This window comes from Vipera berus, assembly GCF_964194415.1.
Source record: "Vipera berus genome assembly, chromosome: 1".
NCBI lineage: Eukaryota > Metazoa > Chordata > Lepidosauria > Squamata > Viperidae > Vipera > Vipera berus.
This window is the reverse complement of record NC_138202.1, coordinates 4,478,335-4,506,247: the sequence shown is the minus strand read 5'-3', so window position 1 is coordinate 4,506,247 and position 27,913 is coordinate 4,478,335. Positions and strand designations below refer to the sequence as shown.

Sequence of the window (27,913 nt, the reverse complement as noted above, 5' to 3'; positions counted from 1 at the left end):
CTTTCCAAAGATCTCTAGAGATACGTTATTTCCTTATAAATGTCAATTACAGGCAGCGGGAATTGGCAGATTTATATTAGCTTACATTAGCAGTTTTTGCTCAACAATTGCCTCTTGGTCTTCGGTTAAAAAAAACCTGCTTGAGGTGAGGTTCCTTACTTTAAAGCAGGGGGTCTTCAAACGCGGCCCTTTGATGACTTGTGGACTTCAACTCCCAGAATTCCTCAGCCAGGCACGCCAGGCTGAGGAATTCTGGAAGTTGAAGTCCACAAGTCATGAAAGGGCCGCGTTTGAAGACCCCCTGCTTTCAACTTCACGTCCTCGTTTGATCTGTGCATTTAATTAACAGCAATTGAATAATTTTAATCTTTTTTTTTTTTTAGCACTGTAAATCAGGGGTTGGAACCTGTAGACAACCAGATGTAACTGGGTTGTAACTCCTAGCAAGCTACTGCGTTGAACCTGCTGCCTGAAGTTCTTCAATTCTCTTCTCTTCCTTCTCCTAGAGAAAGGCAATGCTGTCCGTCTCGGTGACGGCTCTGATCTGGCTGGTCTTCGTGAGGGCCTTGTCCACAGCTTCGGATCCCAGCCTGGAAGGGACATGGAGAGATTGGAAGGCCACTCACGGTAAAGAATACGCCCTGGTGAGTTTGCTCCACTCGAACACAAATCAATCGATCCGAATAGAGCTGGAAGGGACACTGGAGGTCTTCTAGTCCAGCCCCCTGCTCAGGCAGGAGACCTTATACCATTTCAGACAAATTGGCCGTCCAGTCTCTTCTTAAAGACCTCCAGTGACGGAGCGCTCACAACTTCTGGTGGCAAGTCGTTCCATTGCTTAATTGTTCTAACCGTCAGGTAGTTTCTCCTTCATTCTGGTGCTTCAGATGAGATGTTTATGTTTTAATTCAATAATTCTAACCTGTTCAAGTGTTCCATTTCTACACCTTGATTTCAGCTGAAAACAGCCACGTTTAGGAAGCGACTTTCTCTTATCTGTCTTCAGACAATTTTTTCTCAGGAAAAATACTAAAATGCACACCAAATGAAAGATGGGAGGGATTTGTCTGGCCGATTGCTGGGCGACTGAGTTCTAGTCTGAGAAACCTTTTGTGCAAGAGGAAGGAGGTCACTTCTGGATCTGGCAGGTGCCACTTCTTTCGGCAGAGGGGACTAAGGGATCTTGCCGGTTTTTGGCTTCCCAGCAGGAGGAGGAATCCTTCCGCAGAGCCGTGTGGGAGGACAATCTGAGGATGATTGACGAGCATAACAAGCAGGCTGACCTGGGGAGACACACCTACTGGCTTGGCATGAACCACTTTGGCGATTCGGTAAGCCTGGAAATTATCTGTCTGTCTCTCTCTCTGTCTACCTACCTACCTACTTTCCTGTCTGTCTGTCTGTCTGTCTGTCTGTCTGTCTGTCTGTCTGTCTATCTATCTATCTATCTATCTATCTATCTATCTATCTATCTATCTATCTATCTATCATCTATCTATCTATCTATCTATCTATCTATCTATCTATCCATCCATCCATCTACCTATCTATCTATCTATCCATCTATCAATCTACCTACCTACGTACCTACTTATCTATATACCTTCTGACTTACCTACCTACCTATCTACCTACCTACCTAGTTATCTATCTATCTATCTATCTATCTATCTATCTATCTATCTATCTATCTATCTATCTATCTATCTATCTATCTATCTATCTATCTATCCACCTACCTACCTACCTACCTACCTACCTACCTACCTACTTATCTATATAACTTCTGTCTAGTTTAAGGAAGAGAAGGACCAGGGGGGACAGGATAGCAGTCTTCCAGTATCTCAGGGGCTGCCCCAAAGAAGAGGGGGTCAAGCTATTCTCCAAAGCGCCCGAAGGCAGGACAAGAAGCAACAGATGGAAACTAACCAAGGAGAGAAGCAACCTAGAACTAAGGAGAAACTTCCTGACAGTGAGAACAATTAACCAGTGGAACAACAGAAGTGGTGAATGCTCCAATCCTGGAAGTTTTTAAGAAGAGACTGGACAGCCATTTGTCTGAAGTGGTATAGGGTTTCCTACCTGAGCAAGGGGTTGGACTAGATGACCTCCAAGGTCCCTTCTAACTCTATTCTATTCTATTCTATTCTATTCTATTCTATTCTATTCTATTCTATTCTATTCTATTCTATTCTATTCTATTCTATTCTATTCTATTCTATTCTATTCTATTCTATTCTATTCTATTCTATTCCATTCCATTCCATTCCATTCCATTCCATTCCATTCCATTCTATTCTATTCTATTCTATTCTATTCTATTCTATTCTATTCTATTCTATTCTATTCTATTCCATTCCTTTCCTTTCCTTTCCATTCCATTCCATTCCATTCCATTCCATTCCATCCCATCCCTTTCCTTTCCTTTCCTTTCCTTTCCTTTCCTTTCCTTTCCTTTCCTTTCCTTTCCTTTCCTTTCCTTTCCTTTCCTTTCCTTTCCTTTCCTTTCCATTCCATTCCATTCCATTCCATTCCATTCCAGAGTGTCTCAGTCTTGGCCACTTGAAGACACATGGACTACAACTCCCAGAATTCCACAGCCAGCATGATTCCCTATTCCAGCAGTCCTCAACCTTTCTAGCCCCATGAACCAGCAGCAGAAGCAGCAAGGTGGGGAATGGTTTCGCACGTGCAACCTAGTTCCCGCGCATGCGCACATAAATTTTTCATGTGCTCACCTGCCGCTTGCGTGGCCCGGTTCCCAACAGGCCCTGCCCTACATGGTTTTGAAATAAATCTCTTGCATGCTTCTCTCCACAGTTGGTCTCGCCATTGGGGGGACAATGGATACATGCTCTTGGAACAAGGATCCAATCAATGCGGCATCAGCAACAGCGCTTCCTACCCCATTGCGTAACCAGCCAAGTGGACCATTTGAGAAGCAGGACCAAAAAAAAAACACTAACTGCGGCAGTGAGAGCTTCTGGAGAGCCAGAAATACATACAGTCTATCCATATATGCTAAAACCAATAAATCCTTTTATGCAATGCTATCTAGCCTGGCACTTGAATTGCTTTACGATGTGTTGTGAGTTGAATGGGCACCACGGTAGTATAAATGCCGGCACGTTTCCTGAGGGAATTCAGAATGTTGAAGGCTTCTAGGCTGTTAAAAAGCATGTAAGCGTTTAAAGGTATAACATTCTGTTGAAAGAAAAATCTTCATCAGGGTCCAGTCCAAGCCGGGAATAAACAAAATGGAGACTGCTTTAAGAAAGAAGTTTTTTGTCTATTGAGCTGCCAGTGATCGCAGCAAGTCTCTGGGTTGGCTGACCACACGGTGCTTCCTTCTGACAAGTAAAGTCAGTGGGGAAGCCAGATTCACTTAACAACCGTGTTACTAAGTTAACACCTGCAGTGATTCACTGAGAGCTCTGGCAATGAAGGCCCTTTGTCGTTGTTAGTTGTGAAGTCGTTTCCGACCGTCACGTTCCTCCAGGCCTTCCTGTCCTCAATGAAGGTCATAAGATGGGGCAAAACTCACTTAATGTCTGTCTCGCTTACCGACAGAAATTTGGGCTCAGTCGAGGTTGTAAGTTGAAGATGACCTTTTCCCACCTCATTTTTAAGTGGTTGTCCACCAGGACTCCTAGATCCGCCTCACAGTTAGATCCCTGAACCTTGTAGATGTTGGGTTTAATGGAAAATGTAAGGTCACAGCAAATCTTCATACCCTATAAATGAAGTTCTGGAAGACTCTATAGCAGAGGTCTCCAAACTCAGCAACTTTAAGACCTGTGGACAACAAATCCCAGAATGCCTAGCCAGCCATCTACATCAGGAGTCTTCAAACATAGCAGCTGTAAGGCTTGTCGACTGCATTTCCCAGAATTCGCCAGCCTGCATCAAAGATGAGAACTGGTCGTTCAGGTATTTGAATCCCACCATGGGGGGGGGGGGTTGGTCTCCAAACTTGGGCTAATTTGAATCTTTTGGTCTCCAACTGCCAGAATTCCCCATCTAGATCATGAGGACTCCAAACTTGGCAACTAGTGGACTCCAACTCCCAGAATTCCCCATGGAGGTTGGGGGGCCCTTCAAAGTTGGCAACTTTAAGGCTTCTCAACTGCAACTCCCAGAATTCGCCAGTCCCCAAGTCTTAAAGTTCCCAAGCATGGACACCCCTGCTCTACACAATGAAATGATGATTTTGGCCAAATCCAGGGTAACTTTCCCCAAATACCGGCTTGGGAATGGCAGAGCCCCCCCCCCTAGACGAGCCCAACGCCAGACGGAGCATCCACGGCCTTCTCACAAGGCCCGGCCTGCGAAAGAAGCCGTTTCTTCAGAGGAGACACCATTGATCTCCGAATGGAGGCTGTCTGGGGCCTCTTCCCTTGAGGCAGAGATTGCCCCTGCTTCAGGCTGGGTTGCATAACAGACCCACAACTGGAGGACACGAGTCCTTTCTCCGCTGTGGTGACGGTGGAAATAGGTGATCCGTGGAAGACACTTTCTGGGGAAAAGACGTTGGGTTGGTTTCCACCCCCTAGTAACACTCCAAAAGGGGCACCTGCACATTTTTTCACCACAAATGCCAAGAGGACCAAGATGTGAAAAGGTTGTGTGCTCTGTGACAAAAGAGGGGCGAGAGAAATATTTCAAACATTTTTATTTCAATATTAACAAGAGAACAGAACACACAAATATAACAAACATATATAACAAATCCTATTTCTCAAACAACTATAACAAACGTATATAACAAATATAACATATATAACAAATCCTATTTCTCAAATAACTATAACAAACATAGATAACAAATATATATAACAAATCCTATTTCTCTAACAAATATAACAAATATAACAACGATAACAACAATAAGAAAAACAACCATGTATAACAAACGTAAGGAACAAAATGCAGTTGGGGAAGGACCAGGGGCGATATGGGGTTTACGGAAGGAAGAGGAGGGTCAACCAATTCTCCAAAGCACGTGAAGGCAGGACAAGAAGCAACGGATGGAAACTAGTCAAGGAGAGAAGCAACCTAGAACTAAGGAGAAACTTCCTGACAGTTAGAACAACTAACCAGTGGAACAACCTGACTCCAGAAGTTCTGAGTGCTCCAACACTGGAGGGTTTTAAGAAGAGACTGGACAGCCATTTGTCTGAAATGGTATAAGGTTTCCTGCCTGAGAACGAGGTTGAACTAGAACAGGGTTTTTCAACCTGTTCAGATTGATCCACTTTGGGATATGCCAATATTTGAGTCCCACCAGTCGCCTAGCGGGTGGCATGGCTTGTTTGACGCCACAGAGATGCGCCGGGTGAGCTGCGCTTTGCAGGATGAAGCAGGCAGACCTATGCTGGCAGGGCCATTGGCATCCGGAAGGCTTCGAAGGAGGTAGCTGAGTGGGGTGGGAGGGGTGGAGGAGTTTCCAGCAGGTGCTGCCCTGCCTCCTCTCCTCTCTCCCCATCCTCCTCCTTTTGTCTTCGGTGTAGCTGCAACTGACTCCTTTCTCCAGGTTGTACACAGCCTCGGGAAGTGCCAGTCAGCTGGAGCCTGGTGCGGATCCCGCGTGCTCGGCAGAGCCCCGGGAACACCTCAGCTCCAGCTGACTCTCCCACAGGCCTGTGCTCAATTGCCACCGCTTCAGCTCATCCCCACGCTACACTTTTACCTTTTTAAAAAAATACGGTTTTTTTACACTGCTTGTCAACCCATCGTAAGCGTACCACCTGCCAGGTGCCGAGGTACCACCAATGGTAGGCGTACCACAGGTTGAAAAGCCCTGGACTAGAAAACCTCCAAGGTCCCTTCCAACTCTATTATTATTATTATGGATCATCACCTGTCGGCCACCAGAGGACTCCACGGCCGACTCAGAGGAGGAAGGACAGGAGTGGGGGCCGGTCCCAGCGTCAGGGCCATCTGAAAGCTCTGATGGAGAAGAAGGAATGCATCTGTCGCAGCCAGGGACAGACGGGGAGCCTGGTCCATCTGCCAGCCCCAGAGGATAAGGCTGAGACCTCCATGCCTGGAGGCAAGTGATTCAGGAGCGGAGGATCACACGGGGCCAGTGATGATGTGCGGGCGCCACGGAGGCTGAGGAGAGGAGAAGGGCGAGAGGCTATGGGCCAGTCTTTGGGGCGGAAGAGCCACCGCTGTCAACAGAGTCCCACCCTCGGCTGTGGATAAAAGGCAGGGGAAGGAGAGAAATACGCGTGACAGACAACTATCCGTCTCTCTGCCAGTCAGCCAGTTTTAGTTGGAACTCCTGACTCTTCTTTAGGAAACTTGCCGGAGTTTCCTCGGATCCTGTGGCGCTGGGAGTCAGAGCGCTTTCTGAGCGGGACTGTGCATCTTTTATTGGAAGAGAGCCAACTTGCCTGAAGGATTTTGGTTGCAAGCGTAGTGAGAGACGGAGATTAACTCTGAATATTTTGGAGGCAGCTAAAGACTTTAACATCCGGCTGGGTGAAACTGCTGGCGTTCCTGAACAAAAAGCATGTTGGAGATTTATTGTTGCGTTCAGGAGCCGAGTCAGAACAGATGGGCAGATGTGGATGTTTGGTGGTGTTACAGATATCGTCGCAGGATGGAAGCTGTTCCCAGTAAGGCCGCCATTTGCAATTGACTAATGGCGAATTTGCCAGTGCCAATGGTGTCCAAGTGGTGCATCCAAGGAGCCTATGACTGCTGGTGCCACCCTTGCTTGCCTTTGCCACAGTCGTTCTATTGCTATTTGTAGGTCTTTGTATTTTGTGATCTTCTCCCGTTCTTTCTCGTCTATTCTGCCGTCTCCAGGCACTGCCACGTCCACTATCCAGACATTTTCGTCTTTCTTATCGACAATTGTTAAGTCCAGGATGCTATGTGGCAGGTGAAATATTAAAATTTGGGGTTCTTTTTAACTGACTACAGGGTTAATTTAATATTTTTAATTTGGTTCTTAATTTTTGTATTTTGGATTTTTAATTCCCTGTAAACCGCCCTGAGTCCTCAGGGAATAGGGCGGTATATAAATATAACTAAATAAATAAATAAATAAATAAAATATTTCTCTCTTGATATTAACCTCTCCCAGTCTCTCACCATCGACCTGCAACTGTGTCTTCCATTCTGCCATCGATCTTTGCACACATTTTCTGCTGTTTCTACTGACTCCTGTTATTTCTAGGCACTTGATTATCCACCTTTTCTTCCAGTGGTTCTGCAGCTGCTGGCCCTGGTTGTTCAGCCAACAGTCCTGTAGCCCAGAGGCCCCCAACCTTTGGGACACCAGGGACAAGATCCGTGGAGAGAGGTTTTTCCGCAGACCGGAGAGTGCGTGGTTTTCTCTGCTGCCTGCATCCCTCGGATGGGGCTTTGTTTGTTTGTGCGGACCGGTTGCTGGCAGGCCGCGGACTGGGTCTGTCCACGGACCGGGGGTTGGAGATCCCTGCTCTGGCCCATTTTTCACCAGATATCCAGGAACTCCAATATCTAGGGTGGACCTTGTTAACCTGGGCGACATCCGAGCTGGTGTGGCTTTGCGCAATTTACGTCTCTCCGTATTTTTTATGGGAGAGACACTTTTTCACTCCTCTGATGAGACCGGCCCAGTATAGTTGAGCCTCTGGCATAGCTCTCACCTTCCTCAGAGTACGCAATCCCCGCAACCACATCAAGGTATTATTATTATTATTATTATTATTATTATTATTATTATTATTATTATTATTATTATTATTATTATTATTATCATCATCATCATCATCATCATCATCATCATTTTACTACTACTACTATTATTATTATTTGAAACGAAAAATCAAGATTGTAGGTCAATATATCATTGTACTACTCCAAAAGAAGTTGGAACACAATGCTTTTCTTCCCCCCCCCCTTTCTCCTCCACTTTTTCATCTTTTCTTCTAAATTATTTTTTTATTTTTTATTTTAATTCCATTTATATCCCGCCCTTCTCCGAAGACTCAGGGCGGCTTACGAGCTTAGCAGTAGCCTTCATTCTATGTATATGCCTGCTTATTAGGGCTTTCACACACACCCCAGCGGCATTATTACAAAGTCAGCTTAATTGCCCCCCAACAATCTGGGGGCAATGGGAGGTGTCAGACAGGAGCAGGAGGAGTCGCCCGTCTACGTAACAGTCAGAGAAAGAGACTGAGGAAGCAGCCGCCATATTAGATCTGTAGTTAAATCAACAGTGAGAAGTTTCTACTTTCAGACATGCAAGATTCTGTCAATAGAGTCCTTTTAGCTGAACCTCTGTCTTCTTTATCTTGTATTTGCCTTAAATGGGGAGCATGTAACTGGGGAGATGCAACTGACCCATAGATGGAAGAAAACGCTGGCTGGAAGATTTGACAGTGACCCATCAAATCTCCTAGGCCACCCATCAGTGGAGTCCGTGGATTCGCACGGTCTTTAACCCTTCTTCCAGCCTGGGGAGAGATGCCCCAGACGGCAACAGTCGGAGAAACCAGGTGCCACATTCACTGCTGTCCCAACAGGCCGTATTTGAAGGTCAGAAGAGTAGAACAGAGCAAATGCAACCATTATGTGTAATAATTACTAGTAGAATCGGATAGAGATGGACGGGACCTTAGAGGTCTTCTAGTCCAGCCCCCGGTCAAGCAGGAGGACCTATACCATCTCAGACAAGTGACTGTCCACCTTCTTCTTAAAAAACACCAGTGATAAAGCGCCCACAACTTCTGGTGGCAAGCTGTTCCACTCGTTAATTCTCCTCACTGTTGATAAGTTTCTCGTTATTTCCAGGTTGCTTCTCTCCTTGATCAATTTCCAACCATTGTTTCTTGTCCTGCCCTCTGCTGCTTTCGAGAATAACGTGACCCCCTCTTCTTTGGGGCAGCCCCTCAATGACTGGAACACTGCTATCATGTCTCCCCTGTTTCTTCTTGTCTTTAGAGTAGCCCAACCCAAGTCCTGCAGCCATTCTTAGTCTCCAAGGCCCTGATCATCTTAGTTGCTCTTCTCTGAACTTTTTCCAAACTCTCAACATCTTTTTTGTGATACGGTGACCAAAATTGGCTGCAGTATTCCAGGTGTGGTCTTACTATGGCTTCATAAAGTGGTGATAGTACTTCTCGTGAACTTGATTCTATGCCTCTGTTTATACAACCCAGGATTTTGTTAGCTTTTTTGGCAGCTGCTGCACACTGCTGGCTAATAGTAAAAGTTATCATCCACTGGGACTCCAAGGTCCCTCTCACAGTTACTGCTTTTAAGCCAGGTCTCACCCCATTTGCTACTAGATGTTTGCAAATCTGTGTTTTGATTATCTTTTCTAGGAACTTCCCAGGTATTGATGTTAAACTGATTGGTCTGTAGTTTCCTGGGTCCGTTTTTCCCCCCTTTCTTGAAGATGGGGACCACATCAGCCATTTTCCAATCCTCTGGTACTTCCCCAGTGCTTCGGGAGAAAGATATGGTGCAATGGTTCTTAAATAAGATCTGCCAGCTCCTTCAGAACTCTGGGATGTAATCTGTCGGGTCCCGGCGATTTATATTCGTCAAGGTCGGATGGGTGTTCTCTTACTGTTTTCTTGCTTATTTTAATGTTTGTTTCTAGTTTGTTTTTTTGCAGTGGTTTTTAAAGAATAGAATAGAATAGAGCTGGAAAGGGACCTTGGAGGTCTTCTAGTCCAGCCCCCTGCTCAATCAGGAGAACCTATATCGTCTCAGACAGGTGAATGTCCAGCCTCTTCTTTAAAATCTCCAGTGATGGAGCACCCACAATTTCTGGTGGCAAGCTGGTTAATTATCTTCACTGTCAGGAAAATTCTCCTTAGTTCCAAGTTGCTTCTCTCTTTGGTCAGTTTCCAACGGTTGTTTATCGTCATTCCATCTGGTGCTTTGGTGAACAACCTGGCCCCCTCTGCTTTGTGGCAGCCCCTCAGATGCTATCATGTCTCCCCTATTTCTTCTTTTCCTTAGACTTGTTATGTTATTGTTGTTGTTGTTAGCTGTGAAGTCGTGTCCAACCCATCGCGACCCCATGGACAACGTTCCTCCAGGCCTTCCTGTCTACCATCTTCTGGAGTCCCTTTAAGCTCACGCCTACTGCTTCAGTGACTCCATCCAGCCACTTCATTCTCTGTCGTCCCCTTCTTCTATTGCCCTCGATCTTTCCCAGCATTAGGCTCTTCTCCAGTGAGTCATTCCTTCTCATTAGGTGGCCAAAGTATCTGAGTTTCAACTTCAGGATCTGGCCTTCTAAAGAGCAGTCAGGATTGATCTCCTCTAGGACTGACCGGTTTGATCGCCTTGCAGTCCAAGGGACTCGCAGGAGTCTTCTCCAGCACCATAGTTCAAAGGCCTCAATTCTTTGGCGCTCAGCCTTTCTTACGGTCCAGCTTTCACTGCCATACATTGCAACTGGGAAGACCATAGCCTTGACTATACGCACTTTTGTTGACAGGGTGATGTCTCTGCTTTTTAGTGTGCTATCTAGATTTGCCATGGCTTTCCTCCCGAGGAGCAAGCGTCTTTTAATTTCTTGGCTACAGTCCCCATCTGCAGTGATCTTGGAGCCCAGGAAAATAAAATCTGTCACTACCTCCATTTCTTCCCCATCTATTTGCCAGGAATTGAGAGGGCCAGATGCCATGATCTTGGTTTTCTTAATGTTAAGTTTCAACCCAAGTTTTGCACTCTCCTTTATTGCTAGTTGTTTATAATTTCTCACTATCGTACTCAGGTGCTTTGCTGTGTCACTCGTCCCAATGTGGAGGAAGAGGAAAGGATCTGTGTTATTTTGGGTAGGTTCTCAGCCACATCTTTGATTTTTGCTCCAGGGAGACAACATACAAACCCTGGATTGTGTGTCTGGTCTGCAGACGGATCTTTCTGTTCCTTTGAGGGTAGAATCTCCTATTAACAAAACTCGCCTTCCTTTTGGGGGGGCTGCAGTCTGGGGCGCTTTTCTGTTTATCTCAGGTGTGTTTGTGGATGTGATATTATTAGGGACATTTGAAGTGAGTTTTTTAGGGATATTTGAACTTGTTTCTTTGCTAGGTGTCTGCATGTTTTCTTTGAAGGGCAGGTTGTGGGTCTGAGCGTTTCCATCTAAGGGGCGACATCGATTGCTCAGTTTTAATGGGTTGGATTGAGCAGAAGGGGATTGTTAGTTGTGCGCTGCTTCTTTCTTTCAGTGTTGTGTTTCCTTCTTTGTGTGACACACCTCCATTTGTCTTCCTGCAGGGGTTTATCAATAGGGTCAGTTATTTGTTCATTGTTTGGTTGGGTTTTGGTAGAGCTTTTTTTCGTACGTTGGGGTTTGGCTGGGGTTGCCTCTAAGTTCCTTACTTTTCCTTGTAGTAGTTCAGATCTAATGCATGTGTAGTTTGTATGTTCTTTGGGCATAAGAACATACATGGAACATCTGCTGCATACCACAACAGTATGTCACCTGTTCCATGAGTTTGTTGTTTGCTCTGCACTGCCCCCGGCTGCCTCCTCTCCACCGCTGAAGCTGCCGGCATAATGCATTGCCCGGTTTGCCATACTAGTCTCTGCTTCGTTGGGCCGGGCTGGGTCACTGGCCAGCCGGGCCTTTCAGGTCCTCCCACGTCCTCCCCTTTATGATCCTGCATGGCCACTCTGTTGGATGGGGTTGGGGCGCTCCGGTTCCTCTTCCACGGGCCTCCGGTCTCTTGGCTCATCCTCCCGGGTGCAGCTGGGCCTCCCTCAGCCTGGATGGTGTTTCGTGCAGAGCATCCCTTTGAACCGTTAATTCCTCTTGCAGAGGGAAGAGTCAGATGGCCAACCCTTAAAACGTGCGATCTTGGCGGTTCTTTGCTTCCCACAGTCTCCCTCCTGGTCTGCTATTCAGCTGCCAGCTCGCTGCTCTTTCTTTTTCCTTCCCAGCATTGATCTGCTTAGCTGAGCTCCTGAGCTGGCCCCCTCCTTCTCTGCTGCCGGCTGCCTCAGACTCCACCTGCAGCCATTCCTTCACTGCGCTCCGGCTTGCTGGCCTTTTCCTCCTGGCCCCAATTTCCCCTTTTCCTTTATCCTTTCTCTCTTCCCTATCTAGCTTTCTGCTTCTTTTTCCTCCCTTCCCCCTTCTTCTCTCCTAGTACCTTCCCACTGGGTTTGGTTACTTCTTTCCCCGTGGATCTGATTCTGCTTCCAACGCTGCCGCCATCTTGGCTAACCTCATTAACGGATGGCGTTAGAAACACAGGGACTTTTCTTGGGTCCGAGTGGAAGTCCTTTAAATCCACGCTATAGTAATGATAATAATAATGATAATAATGATAATAATGATAATAATGATAATGATAATAATAATAATAATAATAATAATAATAATAATAATAATAATAATAATAATAATAATGATAATGATAATAATAGAGGAAGGGACCTTGGAGGTCATCTAGTCCAACCCCCTGGTCAGGCAGGAAACCCTATCCCATTTCAGACAAGTGGCTGTCCAGTCTCCTGTTAAAGACCTCCAGTGTTGGAGCAGCCACAACCTCTGAAGGCAGGTAGTTCCACTGGTTAATAATTCTCACTGTCAGGAAATTCCTCCTCAGTTCCGGGTTGCTTCTCTCCTTGATCGGTTCCCGTCCGTTGCTTCTCCTCCGGCCTTCAGGCGCTTTGGGGGACGGTGGAGAAGGTGGTGGGGAGGAAGCTATATGTCCTCTAAAATGAGGTCTCCTGCATGGGGGAGAGGGGAAGTGAGACGAATGAAGGGAAGAAGGAAGGGAAGCCTATGCCTATCGACACAATGACCCGCCACAAGGATCTCCATCGATTACTTTATCAGTAAGAAACTTACCTTCGTTTATATGGTCATCCTCTTCCTCTTTCTCCAGGTTGAGGATCTGGGGATGAGGCAGCTGGAAGAGAGACACAGAAGAGAGAGCTCCAGCTTGCTGTGGCCAAAGGGTCTTGCAGAGTCAAACCCCCCCGCCTTCCCTTTGGCCCACCGAGACGAGGATTCGCACCTGGTCCAGGGATCCCCCGATCCACCACCCAGTGGATCGAAAGGGTCCCCTGCCCTTTTTCCCCAAGAGGGGGACTATATGAGGGGGGGGGTCCACAGTTTGGCCTTTCCAGGTTGCTACTTACCTTCTCCGTTCTGATGAAGAAGGGCTGCCCCCTCCTCCTCTTCTCCCTCCTCTTCTTCATGGGGCACCCTGGGAAAGGGAGAGGAAGGTGCTGAGCAAACTTTTAGGCCTCCCCCAGATGAAGACCCCCCCCCAAATCAGGGCCTCCTCTGCACCGCTCTTCCCCTCGAGACCCCACTCCATCTATCCGGAAGCTCCTTCCGGTTCACGGAGCTGGTGGATCCTCCTGGCCGGGGAGAGATTCTCACCCAGGCCTCGGGCAACTCCTGCTCTCTCTGCGGGGGCCATTTGGAAATCCAGCTCCCTTTGGGCGTCCATGAGAGACGCTCCCAGGTACCCCAGCAGGAGCTGCAGAGGGGGGGTGCTGAGTGGGCCCGGAGGAGCCCGACCCAAAGTCTCCACTTACTATATGGCTCTCTCTTCACCATCTCTATGGTGATAGTGAAGGTCACCTTTTGCCTTTTAGGCTTTGGGGTGACATTGCGGGCTGGAGGCATCGGGGAGACCTTTGCCGTCTTTTTGGGGAAGAAAAAGGGGAAGAAGAAGAAGAAGAAACGCCTAGAAGAGAGAGGGAAAAAAAGGAACGCAATGAAAGCCTCCTTCCCACCATCCCTCTGATTCCTTTTTCCTTTTTCCACCAGGCGACCGGACTTTCCGCTTTTCCCTTGGAGAGCTTTGGCCTCCCACCCCAGAACGGAGAGATTTCCACTCCCGCAGGCAGCGCTTCCCTTCCGTTCGTGGCTGCCCCCCCTCCTCTGCGGAGTGTCCCAATCCTCGGGGAAAGTGGCCAGAAAACGGGGAAGGTTCCCCAGAGCCCAGCAGCCCCACTTACAGCCCGGGAGCCATTTTGAGGCAGATGAGCGTCAGTTGAACTGTCCGGATGACATCACCAAGCCGGTGGAATCCTCCAGGAGAGGACAGGCCTCCTCTGGGGTCCCCCACAGATCCCCCTCCCCGCCTTTTCTGCACACCCCGAGGCCAGCCCAAAGTCTCTGGGAAGGGACCCACAAATCCCCAAATCTGCCCCTTTCCCATCTTTGGGCACAGAGGGCACGGCTCTTTGGCTGTAGACTGCCTCTTGATGTGGAAGCTCCACTAAGCTAGCTGAGGCAGCTCTTGGCCAGCCTCCATTTTGATTCCCTTTGTGTTGCCATTCTGCTTTGGGGTCCTTTTTTTCCTTTTTTTGTGTGGCAACGTCCCTCTGTCAAGGGTCAGCTGCCCGCGTTGTTTCTGCTGAGGGGCAGAGACCTTTTTCCCACTGCCAAATTATTGTTAGATAAGCAAAAGAGAGAGAGGTTCTCTCCTGGGGTGCTCAAACAGAATCATTTAATTTTAAATCTTGTATCCTGTATTCTTATTTTTATTGCCCTGTACACCGCCCTGAGTCCTTCGGGAGAAGGGTGGTATATAAATCAAATAAATAAATAAATAAATAAACTGAGAGGTAATTTCTCATAAGCAATCCAGAGAAGAAAGAAAAAAATCCAACCACGTGGAAGAGATTCCACCAAAACAAAATATTGCGCCCCTTAATGACGCTGCGCCCCAAATCACAGGATCCTCTTCTAGACCAGTTCCAGGGCTGAGGGACCCTCCTGCTCTTTCCAGAAAGCCAAAGAATCAGACTTTTCTTGTCAGCCAAGAGGCCTAGATCTCCCAAGGTAGACTGCCCCTTGGTAGGGAAGCTCTGTTAAGTCCCTCCCTTGAGGGAGACTCATGTTCATTAAAACCTTCCTTTTTGAACAAGCTGGCCTGGTCTGATGGGATGGGGTTGGGTTTTATTAATTTGTTTTTAACCTGTTTTAATATGTAATGTGTTTTAACTTATTTATGGGTATTTTGTTTAATCGTTTTTAATTTTTGTATTTTGTTTTTTAATATGTATTGCCCTGTTCACCGCCCTGAGTCCTTCGGGAGAAGGGCGGTAGAAAAATAAAATAAAATAAAATAAAATAAATAAATAAATAAATAAATAAATAAATAAACAAACAAACAAACAAACAAACAAATAAATAAATAAATAAATAAATAAATAAATAAATAAATAAATAAATAAATAAATAAATAAATAAATTACGGTGGTTTTCCTGACTGTTTCCTTTCGGTTCACCTCACGGCGGAGGTCCCACCATTCTCTCTCTTTCGATGAAGACCCCCCTCCTTTTTCCCCTGGCCACCAAAGTTCAAGCACGACAAAATACACGACATTTTTCTCTTTTCTTGTCGTCCGTAGAACAGGACTGCCTGAAATGAAGGGGAGGGAGAAACGTAACCAACTCCTCAGCGATTTCCGTGACAGGAAATCCAATATTCTGTGCAAGGAGCCCTTAAGGCGGCTTGAGGTTTCAATGGAACATCCCCCCACCCAAAAAACCTTCCTAGGACCCACTTTGCCTGAAATGGTACAGGGTTTCCTGCCTGAGCAGGGGGTTGGACTAGATGACCTCCAAGGTCCCTTCCAACTTTATATATATTATTATTATATTATTATATTACTTTCAAAGTTCCAGTGTCCCCCACCACCACCCTCTGTGGTCACGTGACCGCATTTTGGGCCTTGGCACCCGGACGATATTTTCAGCCATTTCTACCGCTTCACAGTCACGTGACCCCAATTTACGCTTTTGCACAATCTGGGATTTCCTTCCCATTTCTAGCAAAAAAAAAGCCCCATAGCAAAGAATGGGGTTGCCTAATTGCTGTGGTGTTCGCTTAACGACTACGGTGTTCGCTTAATAACTCCCCCAAGTGACCCACTTTATGACTGTCACAACTTACAGCTCTCTGGCCCAGGCTGAGAATTTTTTAATTTTTAATTTTAACTGGGTTTTATTTTTCTCAGGGTTTCATTTAATCTTTTTTAATTTGTTTTAACTTTTGCATTGGTTCTCTTTTAAATACCCTGTAAACCGCCCTGAGTCCTTCGGGAAAGGGCGGCATATAAATCTAAATAAATAAATAAATATAAATATAAATAAATAAATAAATAAAAGTGCAGGTTCGCCATGATTGCGAGGGATGTCCTCTGTACTGTTTATTTTATTTTATTTTTATGTTCAGTAAGCCTGCTGATGTGAGGAGTAACGTGTCAATAAAAATTAAAGGCCATGGAAAATTGTATCCATCATTATTCGAGAAAAATAGAATCCACCTGATCGATACAACTATTGAAAAAGAATGATAAAACATTAGATAAAACTTATCGAAAGAAAAGGAATATTTTCCAATAGACACCAGCTGATTCCTCCCTTTCTTTCCTTAAGTCTCACGTTGAAGAAGCTGTTTGCTGTTCAGCCATAAAAGAGAGAAAAAATAGTTGAAGGAATAAAACTAGAAAGATGGCAGGTCTGGTGCCTAACAATGTTATGTAGTATATAAATATTTTTTTTTTCCTTTTCTAAGCAAAGAAATTCTTCCTGAGCATCTTCTAAAAAGTCCCTCAAGTCTTCTTTGGACTAATGTATCCCAAAATTAAGTATTGTCAGTGATTTTTCAGCAAGAGTCCTTCAAGGCTGTAAGCACAGTGTCCCTTGTTTAGCAGGGGGGAAAAACAACACGTAATTGCAGCCGTTTCTGCCATGGCCCCAGCATGCCACAGCTTCTAGGAACCATGAATTTGGTGTGACCAGTTTACTGACTTTCAGTTTAATATACGATTGACAACCTTCCTTTTCCAAGGATTTTTGTTGCTGTGATAATGTGGCTAGGATATTATTGATCTCAAAGCCAATAAGCAGATCTCTTCAAAGTATACTGTCAGAATCCATTTATATCACATTTCATAATTGTATAGGTAGAACAACGTGCTATTTCTGGGGATTCTGCCATCTCTCCGAGGGTCTCATTGAGGTGGGCATTACTAACATGGCGCCAATTTTTACAAGGAAATAAAATACCTTTCCAGGTCTGGACAGACCACAAAAATTGGGAAGCACTAAAAACGCCCAGGAAGCTCACTCCTAAGCAAGCCCGCTGGTCCCAACATTTTCACCGATTCAATTTCACTCTCAAACACTTACCGGGGGGAAAGAACTTCCTTGCAGATGCATTATCCCGCATGCCCCAATATAACAGCACAAGAGTTACTGACTTTAAACCACTTGTACCGGAACAACAACTGGCAGCACCAGTCACCACCAGGGCACAAGAAAAAATGAAGCCGAAGGTAGATAGCCAAACTGGAATAGAATTCAGGAAATCTTTGGAAAGTGATGAATGGTTCCAGAAAAATAGACATGTGTGCACAATTAAAGATGGACTGCCGTGGGTGGGGGAGAAGCTATATATACCTGCCACACAGAGAATCAATTTCATGCAACTGTGCCATGATACAAAATCAGCAGGACACTTTGGCTTTGTAAAAACCTTACACTTAACTAAAAGGCAATTTTGGTGGCCATCTATGAAAAAGGACATAGAAAGCTATGTGGGTATCTGTCAAATTTGCGCGATGGCCAAAAGACTGCAAGGGAAACCGCCAGGTCTGTTACAACCGGTGGCAAACCCCTCAGCCCCATGGAAAGACATAGCCATGGATTTTATCGTAGAACTGCCAGAAAGTAATGGAAACACCGTAGTCTGGACTGTCACAGATCTGTTCTCTAAGCAAGTACATTTCATACCTTGCCAAAAAATCCCGACTGCAAAAGCATTAGCAAAACTTTTTGTACAGCATATTTACAGATTGCACGGGGTACCACAACGCATCATATCTGACAGAGGGGTGCAATTTACGTCTGCATTTTGGAAAGAATTTTTATCCCTCTTAGGAACCACCCAAGGACTGTCATCTAGTCACCATCCTCAGACAGACGGAGCTTCTGAAAGACTTAATAATATACTTGAACAATATCTGAGATGCTATATTAATTTTCAGCAGTCCGACTGGACGGACCTACTGCCTTTTGCAGAAGTAGCATATAATAATGCAGTCCACTCAAGCACAGGTTACACTCCTTTTCAAGTAGCTACAGGCCAGAGTTTCAACCCAATACCAGAACTAACCCCAAAAGAACCGGTTATCCCTGATCTGAAGGAATGGATTGCTCAATTACAAAATACATGGCCAATCGTTAGGAAAGCGTTGGAAGATGCCAGAAAAGCATACAAGACACAGGCAGAGAAAAAAAGAACCGATCCCACACCATTTAGGGTAGGAGAGATGGTATATTTATCCACAAAATACCTGAAATCACTCCAACCCTGTAAAAAACTAGGACCAAAATATATTGGACCCTTTCCAATTAAAAGAATCATAAACCCAGTAACAGTTGAATTAGAACTACCCAAAAATCTTAGACGAATACACCCAACCTTCCACTGCAGTCTATTAAAGAGAGAACAACAATCACCACTACGAGCAAAAATCCCACCACCACCACCCCCCCATCATGGTGGAAGGAGAACAACATTTTGAAGTGAAAGAAATCTTAGATTCCAGAAAACACCATGGAACGATACAATATTTAGTGGCATGGAAACACCTCCCCTCCTCAGAAAATGAGTGGGTTAACAAACTCCATGTTAAAGCACCTAAGTTGCTTAAGAGGTTTCATACAGAATATCCAAACAAACCAGGCTAACATTTATATGTTTTCTTTCCCCACAGATGGACTCATCTTTTTTCTGAAAGGAGAGCCGAATGTCAGAATCCATTTATATCACATTTCATAATTGTATAGGTAGAACAACGTGCTATTTCTAGGGATTCTGCCATCTCTCCGAGGGGGGGGGGGGAGAGGATGGTTACTAAAGCGATTTTCAAACAACAGGAGATGTTTTAACTGGGGGAGGGAGGGGGACAGACAGGTCTGGATTGTATCTTCATTTACAACTGAAAAGGAAAGCAATAACCATAAAACCAAGGAGAGTTCCCTTTCCCATGGAAGGACTTGACACCTAGCAACTGATGAGAGCCTGACCAAATGGATGAGGGGAGGGGCTGAAATGGGAATGTTTTATATAGGATTGAAATGTAACTTTGTTAGATTCCATCTTGTATTCCCACAATCGATTCCATCCTAGTAAACATTTTCCTTTTTGGACTAAACTTGCATCCAAGAGTTCTTATTTCCTAAGATGTGGATTGAGGTGGGTCCTGACATATACATAAGGTAAAGGTAAAGGTTCCCCCGCACGTGCGTGCTAGTCGTTTCCGACTCTAGGGGCCGGTGCTCATCTCCGTTTCAAAGCCGAAGAGCCAGCGTTTGTCCGAGGATGTCTCCGTGGTCATGTGGCCGGCATGACTAGATGCCAAAGGCGCACGGAACGCTGTTACCTTCCCACCGTAGTGGTCCCTATTTTTCTACTTGCATTTTTACGTGCTTTCGAACTGCTAGGTTGGCAGAAGCTGGGACGAGTAACAGGCGCTCGCTCTGCTACGCGGCACTCGGGATTCGACCCGCCAAACTGCCGACCTTCTGATCGACAAGCTCAGCGTCTTAACCCACTGAGCCACCGCGTCCCTTTTAAAGTATACATACTGACAGCAAAAAATACAGGAATCAAAAGCTTAGAGGAGCGGTCACGGTACAACACATTTGAAAGGGACCTTGGAGGTCATCTAGCCCAACCCCTTGCTCAAGCAGGAGATCCTCTACCGAGCCAGACAAACGGCTCTCCAATCTCTTCTTACAAACCTCCAGAGATGGAGCATCCATAAGCACTGGGGGCAAGGCCTTCTACTGGTGGATTGTTCTCACTGAGAGACGAGAGATTTCTTCTTGCTTCTAGTTTGGTTCTCTTCTCTTTTTAATCAGTTTACATCCGTTACTCCTTGTCCTGCCCTCAGATGCTTTGGAGAACAGGTTGACAACCCCCCCCCTCTTCTTTGTGACGGCCCCTCAAATATTGAAAGGCTGCTATCACGTCACCCCTAGTTCTTCTCTTTGTTAAACTAGACACATCCGGTTCATGCAACCGTTCGTTTTATCCTCCAGTCTAAGCTAAGCCAAAAAGGAAATGTCTCCGGATTTTAGAATATTAAAACTCACGGAGTTGGAAGGGACCTTAGAGGTCTTCTAGTCCAGCCCCACTGCTCAGGCAGGAAACCCTACACCATTTCAAACAAATGGTCTCTTCTTAAAAGCTTCCAATGTTGGAGCATTCAGAGCTTCTGGAGACAGGTTGTTCCACTGGTTAATTGTTCTGACTGTCAGGAAATTCCTCCTTAATTCCAGGTTGCTTCTCTCCTTGATTAGTTTCCATCCCTTGCTTCTTGTCTTGCCTTCAGCTGCTTTGGAGAACAGCTTGACTGCCTCTTCTTTGGGGCAGACCCTCAAATATTGGCACATGGCTATCATGTCCCCCCCTGGTCCTTCTCTTCATTAGACATTCCCAGTTCCAGCAACCGTTCCCTCTATGTTTTAGCCTCCAGTCCCCCGATCATCTTTGTTGCTCTTCTCTGCACTCTTTCTGGAGCCTCAACATCTTTTTCACATGGTGGTGACCAAAACTGGATGCAGATATATTTTGCCATCCAACTAAGTTCAAAATCTTGGTGAGCCTTGGTGGAGCAGTGGGCTAATGCCTCCTAAAGTAACACCAGCTGCCTGCAATTAGTGCAGGTTTGAGTCCTACCAGGCTCAAGGTCGACTCAGCCTTCCATCCTTCCCAGGTAGGTAAAATGAGGACCCAGATTGTTGGGGGCAATTAAGCTGACTTTGTAATAATGCCGCTTGGTGTGTGTGTGAAAGCCCTAATAAGCAGGCATATACATAGAATGAAGGCTACTGCTAAGCTTGTAAGCCGCCCTGAGTCTTCGGAGAAGGGCGGGATATAAATGTAATAAAAAATAAAATAAAATAAAAAAATAAAATCTATTAGACAAAAGTCTGGATCAAAAAGCACCTTTTCATGAAAATAAAATTCAAGAATGGATGACAGTTCAGAGGTGTTTTTTTTGCCAAACCTTCGCAGTTAATCCTCAACTTACAACAGTGACCGTCCAAAGTTGCAACAGCACTGAAAGAAGCCAGTTATGACCGTTTTTCACACTTATGACCGTTTCAGCCTCCCCACGGGCACATGATTTACATTTGGATGCTTGACATCTGGCTCACATTTATGGTGGTTGCCGTGTCCTGGGGCCGGGGTGTCACATGATCAAAATTCATGTGATTGGCAACTGGTTCATATTTACGACGGGGCGCAGTGTCCCGGGGGGGCACATGATTCCCCTTTTGCGATCTTCTGACAAGCAAAGTCAATGGGAGGAAACCAGATTCGCTTAACAACCATGTTACTCATTTAGCAACTGCAGGGATTCTCTTAGCAAAGATGGTAAAATGGGGGGGGGGGAAACTCACTGAACAAATTTCTCACTTAGGAACCTCACTGTTGGGCTCAACTCTGGCCTTAAGCCAGGGACTACCTATCTTAGGCCTGCTGAAACTTGCATGTAGAAGCCACCTCTGTGAAATAAATATCAAATTATAACCATTTTGGCATGAGCATTAATGAACAGTTCTAGAGGTTGCAGGAGTCAGTGTGGCGTTTGCACAAATAAAGATGGACCCACAATTCACATATTCCCCCCCCCACACACACACACACACAATTAGTAATAACTGCAGTTGTCTTTGAATCTCGTGCCGGGAGAAGAAGCAGGGTGGAGAAGAAGGTCTTTCTTGGAAGGAGCAAGATAGGCAGAGAAGCTAGATAGAAATCAAGCAAGAAATTTATCTTCATGGGACACGAAAACGGTTGCAACCACAGAAAGCCGGTGAGTTTTCCAGAAATAGGAGATACCAATCAGAGGAGCAGCTATTTTGCTTTATAGAATATTATCTTACTGAAATGGACAAAAAAAACCCACCCCATTGCTTTCCAAAGATCTCTAGAGATACGTTATTTCCTTATAAATGTCAATTACAGGCAGCGGGAATTGGCAGATTTATATTAGCTTACATTAGCAGTTTTTGCTCAACAATTGCCTCTTGGTCTTCGGTTAAAAAAAACCTGCTTGAGGTGAGGTTCCTTACTTTAAAGCAGGGGGTCTTCAAACGCGGCCCTTTGATGACTTGTGGACTTCAACTCCCAGAATTCCTCAGCCAAGCACGCCAGGCTGAGGAATTCTGGAAGTTGAAGTCCACAAGTCATGAAAGGGCCGCGTTTGAAGACCCCCTGCTTTCAACTTCACGTCCTCGTTTGATCTGTGCATTTAATTAACAGCAATTGATTAATTTTTATCTTTTTTTTTTTTTAGCACTGTAAATCAGGGGTTGGAACCTGTAGACAACCAGATGTAACTGGGTTGTAACTCCTAGCAAGCTACTGCGTTGAACCTGCTGCCTGAAGTTCTTCAATTCTCTTCTCTTCCTTCTCCTAGAGAAAGGCAATGCTGTCCGTCTCGGTGACGGCTCTGATCTGGCTGGTCTTCGTGAGGGCCTTGTCCACAGCTTCGGATCCCAGCCTGGAAGGGACATGGAGAGATTGGAAGGCCACTCACGGTAAAGAATACGCCCTGGTGAGTTTGCTCCACTCGAACACAAATCAATCGATCCGAATAGAGCTGGAAGGGACACTGGAGGTCTTCTAGTCCAGCCCCCTGCTCAGGCAGGAGACCTTATACCATTTCAGACAAATTGGCCGTCCAGTCTCTTCTTAAAGACCTCCAGTGACGGAGCGCTCACAACTTCTGGTGGCAAGTCGTTCCATTGCTTAATTGTTCTAACCGTCAGGAAGTTTCTCCTTCATTCTGGTGCTTCAGATGAGATGTTTATGTTTTAATTCAATAATTCTAACCTGTTCAAGTGTTCCATTTCTACACCTTGATTTCAGCTGAAAACAGCCACGTTTAGGAAGCGACTTTCTCTTATCTGTCTTCAGACAATTTTTTCTCAGGAAAAATACTAAAATGCACACCAAATGAAAGATGGGAGGGATTTGTCTGGCCGATTGCTGGGCGACTGAGTTCTAGTCTGAGAAACCTTTTGTGCAAGAGGAAGGAGGTCACTTCTGGATCTCGCAGGTGCCACTTCTTTCGGCAGAGGGGACTAAGGGATCTTGCCGGTTTTTGGCTTCCCAGCAGGAGGAGGAATCCTTCCGCAGAGCCGTGTGGGAGGACAATCTGAGGATGATTGACGAGCATAACAAGCAGGCTGACCTGGGGAGACACACCTACTGGCTTGGCATGAACCACTTTGGCGATTCGGTAAGCCTGGAAATTATCTGTCTGTCTCTCTCTCTGTCTACCTACCTACCTACTTTCCTGTCTGTCTGTCTGTCTGTCTGTCTGTCTGTCTGTCTGTCTGTCTGTCTATCTATCTATCTATCTATCTATCTATCTATCTATCTATCTATCTATCTATCTATCATCTATCTATCTATCTATCTATCTATCTATCTATCCATCCATCCATCCATCTACCTATCTATCTATCTATCCATCTATCAATCTACCTACCTACCTACCTACTTATCTATATACCTTCTGACTTACCTACCTACCTATCTACCTTCCTACCTAGTTATCTATCTATCTATCTATCTATCTATCTATCTATCTATCTATCTATCTATCTATCTATCTATCTATCTATCTATCTATCTATCTATCCACCTACCTACCTACCTATCTACCTACTTATCTATATACCTTCTGTCTAGTTTAAGGAAGAGAAGGACCAGGGGGGACAGGATAGCAGTCTTCCAGTATCTCAGGGGCTGCCCCAAAGAAGAGGGGGTCAAGCTATTCTCCAAAGCGCCCGAAGGCAGGACAAGAAGCAACAGATGGAAACTAACCAAGGAGAGAAGCAACCTAGAACTAAGGAGAAACTTCCTGACAGTGAGAACAATTAACCAGTGGAACAACAGAAGTGGTGAATGCTCCAATCCTGGAAGTTTTTAAGAAGAGACTGGACAGCCATTTGTCTGAAGTGGTATAGGGTTTCCTACCTGAGCAAGGGGTTGGACTAGATGACCTCCAAGGTCCCTTCCAACTCTATTCTATTCCATTCTATTCTATTCGATTCCATTCTATTCTATTCTATTCTATTCTATTCTATTCTATTCTATTCTATTCTATTCTATTCTATTCTATTCTATTCTATTCTATTCTATTCTATTCTATTCTATTCTATTCTATTCTATTCCTTTCCTTTCCTTTCCTTTCCATTCCATTCCATTCCATTCCATCCCATCCCTTTCCTTTCCTTTCCTTTCCTTTCCTTTCCTTTCCTTTCCTTTCCTTTCCTTTCCTTTCCTTTCCTTTCCTTTCCTTTCCTTTCCTTTCCATTCCATTCCATTCCATTCCATTCCATTCCATTCCAGAGTGTCTCAGTCTTGGCCACTTGAAGACACATGGACTACAACTCCCAGAATTCCACAGCCAGCATGATTCCCTATTCCAGCAGTCCTCAACCTTTCTAGCCCCATGAACCAGCAGCAGAAGCAGCAAGGTGGGGAATGGTTTCGCACGTGCAACCTAGTTCCCGCGCATGCGCACATAAATTTTTCATGTGCTCACCTGCCGCTTGCGTGGCCCGGTTCCCAACAGGCCCTGCCCTACATGGTTTTGAAATGAATCTCTTGCATGCTTCCCTCCGCAGTTGGTCTCGCCATTGGGGGGACAATGGATACATGCTCTTGGAACAAGGATCCAATCAATGCGGCATCAGCAACAGCGCTTCCTACCCCATTGCGTAACCAGCCAAGTGGACCATTTGAGAAGCAGGACCAAAAAAAAAGCTAACTGCGGCACCGAGAGCTTCTGGAGAGCCAGAAATACATACAGTCTATCCATATATGCTAAAACCAATAAATCCTTTTATGCAATGCTATCTAGCCTGGCACTTGAATTGCTTTACGATGTGTTGTGAGTTGAATGGGCACCACGGTAGTATAAATGCCGGCACGTTTCCTGAGGGAATTCAGAATGTTGAAGGCTTCTAGGCTGTTAAAAAGCATGTAAGCGTTTAAAGGTATAACATTCTGTTGAAAGAAAAATCTTCATCAGGGTCCAGTCCAAGCCGGGAATAAACAAAATGGAGACTGCTTTAAGAAAGAAGTTTTTTGTCTATTGAGCTGCCAGTGATCGCAGCAAGTCTCTGGGTTGGCTGACCACACGGTGCTTCCTTCTGACAAGTAAAGTCAGTGGGGAAGCCAGATTCACTTAACAACCGTGTTACTAAGTTAACACCTGCAGTGATTCACTGAGAGCTCTGGCAATGAAGGCCCTTTGTCGTTGTTAGTTGTGAAGTCGTTTCCGACCGTCACGTTCCTCCAGGCCTTCCTGTCCTCAATGAAGGTCATAAGATGGGGCAAAACTCACTTAATGTCTGTCTCGCTTACCGACAGAAATTTGGGCTCAGTCGAGGTTGTAAGTTGAAGATGACCTTTTCCCACCTCATTTTTAAGTGGTTGTCCACCAGGACTCCTAGATCCGCCTCACAGTTAGATCCCTGAACCTTGTAGATGTTGGGTTTAATGGAAAATGTAAGGTCACAGCAAATCTTCATACCCTATAAATGAAGTTCTGGAAGACTCTATAGCAGAGGTCTCCAAACTCAGCAACTTTAAGACCTGTGGACAACAAATCCCAGAATGCCTAGCCAGCCATCTACATCAGGAGTCTTCAAACATAGCAGCTGTAAGGCTTGTCGACTGCATTTCCCAGAATTCGCCAGCCTGCATCAAAGATGAGAACTGGTCGTTCAGGTATTTGAATCCCACCATGGGGGGGGGGGGTTGGTCTCCAAACTTGGGCTAATTTGAATCTTTTGGTCTCCAACTGCCAGAATTCCCCATCTAGATCATGAGGACTCCAAACTTGGCAACTAGTGGACTCCAACTCCCAGAATTCCCCATGGAGGTTGGGGGGCCCTTCAAAGTTGGCAACTTTAAGGCTTCTCAACTGCAACTCCCAGAATTCGCCAGTCCCCAAGTCTTAAAGTTCCCAAGCATGGACACCCCTGCTCTACACAATGAAATGATGATTTTGGCCAAATCCAGGGTAACTTTCCCCAAATACCGGCTTGGGAATGGCAGAGCCCCCCCCCCTAGACGAGCCCAACGCCAGACGGAGCATCCACGGCCTTCTCACAAGGCCCGGCCTGCGAAAGAAGCCGTTTCTTCAGAGGAGACACCATTGATCTCCGAATGGAGGCTGTCTGGGGCCTCTTCCCTTGAGGCAGAGATTGCCCCTGCTTCAGGCTGGGTTGCATAACAGACCCACAACTGGAGGACACGAGTCCTTTCTCCGCTGTGGTGACGGTGGAAATAGGTGATCCGTGGAAGACACTTTCTGGGGAAAAGACGTTGGGTTGGTTTCCACCCCCTAGTAACACTCCAAAAGGGGCACCTGCACATTTTTTCACCACAAATGCCAAGAGGACCAAGATGTGAAAAGGTTGTGTGCTCTGTGACAAAAGAGGGGCGAGAGAAATATTTCAAACATTTTTATTTCAATATTAACAAGAGAACAGAACACACAAATATAACAAACATATATAACAAATCCTATTTCTCAAACAACTATAACAAACGTATATAACAAATATAACATATATAACAAATCCTATTTCTCAAATAACTATAACAAACATAGATAACAAATATATATAACAAATCCTATTTCTCTAACAAATATAACAAATATAACAACGATAACAACAATAAGAAAAACAACCATGTATAACAAACGTAAGGAACAAAATGCAGTTGGGGAAGGACCAGGGGCGATATGGGGTTTACGGAAGGAAGAGGAGGGTCAACCAATTCTCCAAAGCACGTGAAGGCAGGACAAGAAGCAACGGATGGAAACTAGTCAAGGAGAGAAGCAACCTAGAACTAAGGAGAAACTTCCTGACAGTTAGAACAACTAACCAGTGGAACAACCTGACTCCAGAAGTTCTGAGTGCTCCAACACTGGAGGGTTTTAAGAAGAGACTGGACAGCCATTTGTCTGAAATGGTATAAGGTTTCCTGCCTGAGAACGAGGTTGAACTAGAACAGGGTTTTTCAACCTGTTCAGATTGATCCACTTTGGGATATGCCAATATTTGAGTCCCACCAGTCGCCTAGCGGGTGGCATGGCTTGTTTGACGCCACAGAGATGCGCCGGGTGAGCTGCGCTTTGCAGGATGAAGCAGGCAGACCTATGCTGGCAGGGCCATTGGCATCCGGAAGGCTTCGAAGGAGGTAGCTGAGTGGGGTGGGAGGGGTGGAGGAGTTTCCAGCAGGTGCTGCCCTGCCTCCTCTCCTCTCTCCCCATCCTCCTCCTTTTGTCTTCGGTGTAGCTGCAACTGACTCCTTTCTCCAGGTTGTACACAGCCTCGGGAAGTGCCAGTCAGCTGGAGCCTGGTGCGGATCCCGCGTGCTCGGCAGAGCCCCGGGAACACCTCAGCTCCAGCTGACTCTCCCACAGGCCTGTGCTCAATTGCCACCGCTTCAGCTCATCCCCACGCTACACTTTTACCTTTTTAAAAAAATACGGTTTTTTTACACTGCTTGTCAACCCATCGTAAGCGTACCACCTGCCAGGTGCCGAGGTACCACCAATGGTAGGCGTACCACAGGTTGAAAAGCCCTGGACTAGAAAACCTCCAAGGTCCCTTCCAACTCTATTATTATTATTATGGATCATCACCTGTCGGCCACCAGAGGACTCCACGGCCGACTCAGAGGAGGAAGGACAGGAGTGGGGGCCGGTCCCAGCGTCAGGGCCATCTGAAAGCTCTGATGGAGAAGAAGGAATGCATCTGTCGCAGCCAGGGACAGACGGGGAGCCTGGTCCATCTGCCAGCCCCAGAGGATAAGGCTGAGACCTCCATGCCTGGAGGCAAGTGATTCAGGAGCGGAGG

The 27,913-nt window shown here is 45.8% G+C and overlaps 2 protein-coding genes across 2 annotated transcripts; both read left to right on the top strand.

Moving 5' to 3' along the window:
• Positions 1-51: 51 nt before the first annotated feature.
• LOC308660533 (cathepsin S-like) lies at positions 52-3,165 on the top strand (the record flags this gene model as incomplete). Its single annotated transcript, XM_081314937.1, has 4 exons — positions 52-145; positions 507-644; positions 1,206-1,331; positions 2,821-3,165. The coding sequence occupies exons 2-4, from the start codon at positions 516-518 to the stop codon at positions 3,163-3,165; spliced, it is 600 nt and encodes a 199-aa protein (XP_081171063.1). The 5' UTR covers positions 52-145; positions 507-515.
• An 18,820-nt stretch (positions 3,166-21,985) lies between these two features.
• Positions 21,986-24,931, top strand: LOC308660529 (cathepsin S-like; the record flags this gene model as incomplete). Its single annotated transcript, XM_081314931.1, has 4 exons — positions 21,986-22,079; positions 22,441-22,578; positions 23,140-23,265; positions 24,662-24,931. Exons 2-4 carry the CDS (start codon positions 22,450-22,452, stop codon positions 24,929-24,931), a joined length of 525 nt encoding a protein of 174 aa, XP_081171057.1. The 5' UTR covers positions 21,986-22,079; positions 22,441-22,449.
• Between the last annotated feature and the right edge of the window lie 2,982 nt (positions 24,932-27,913).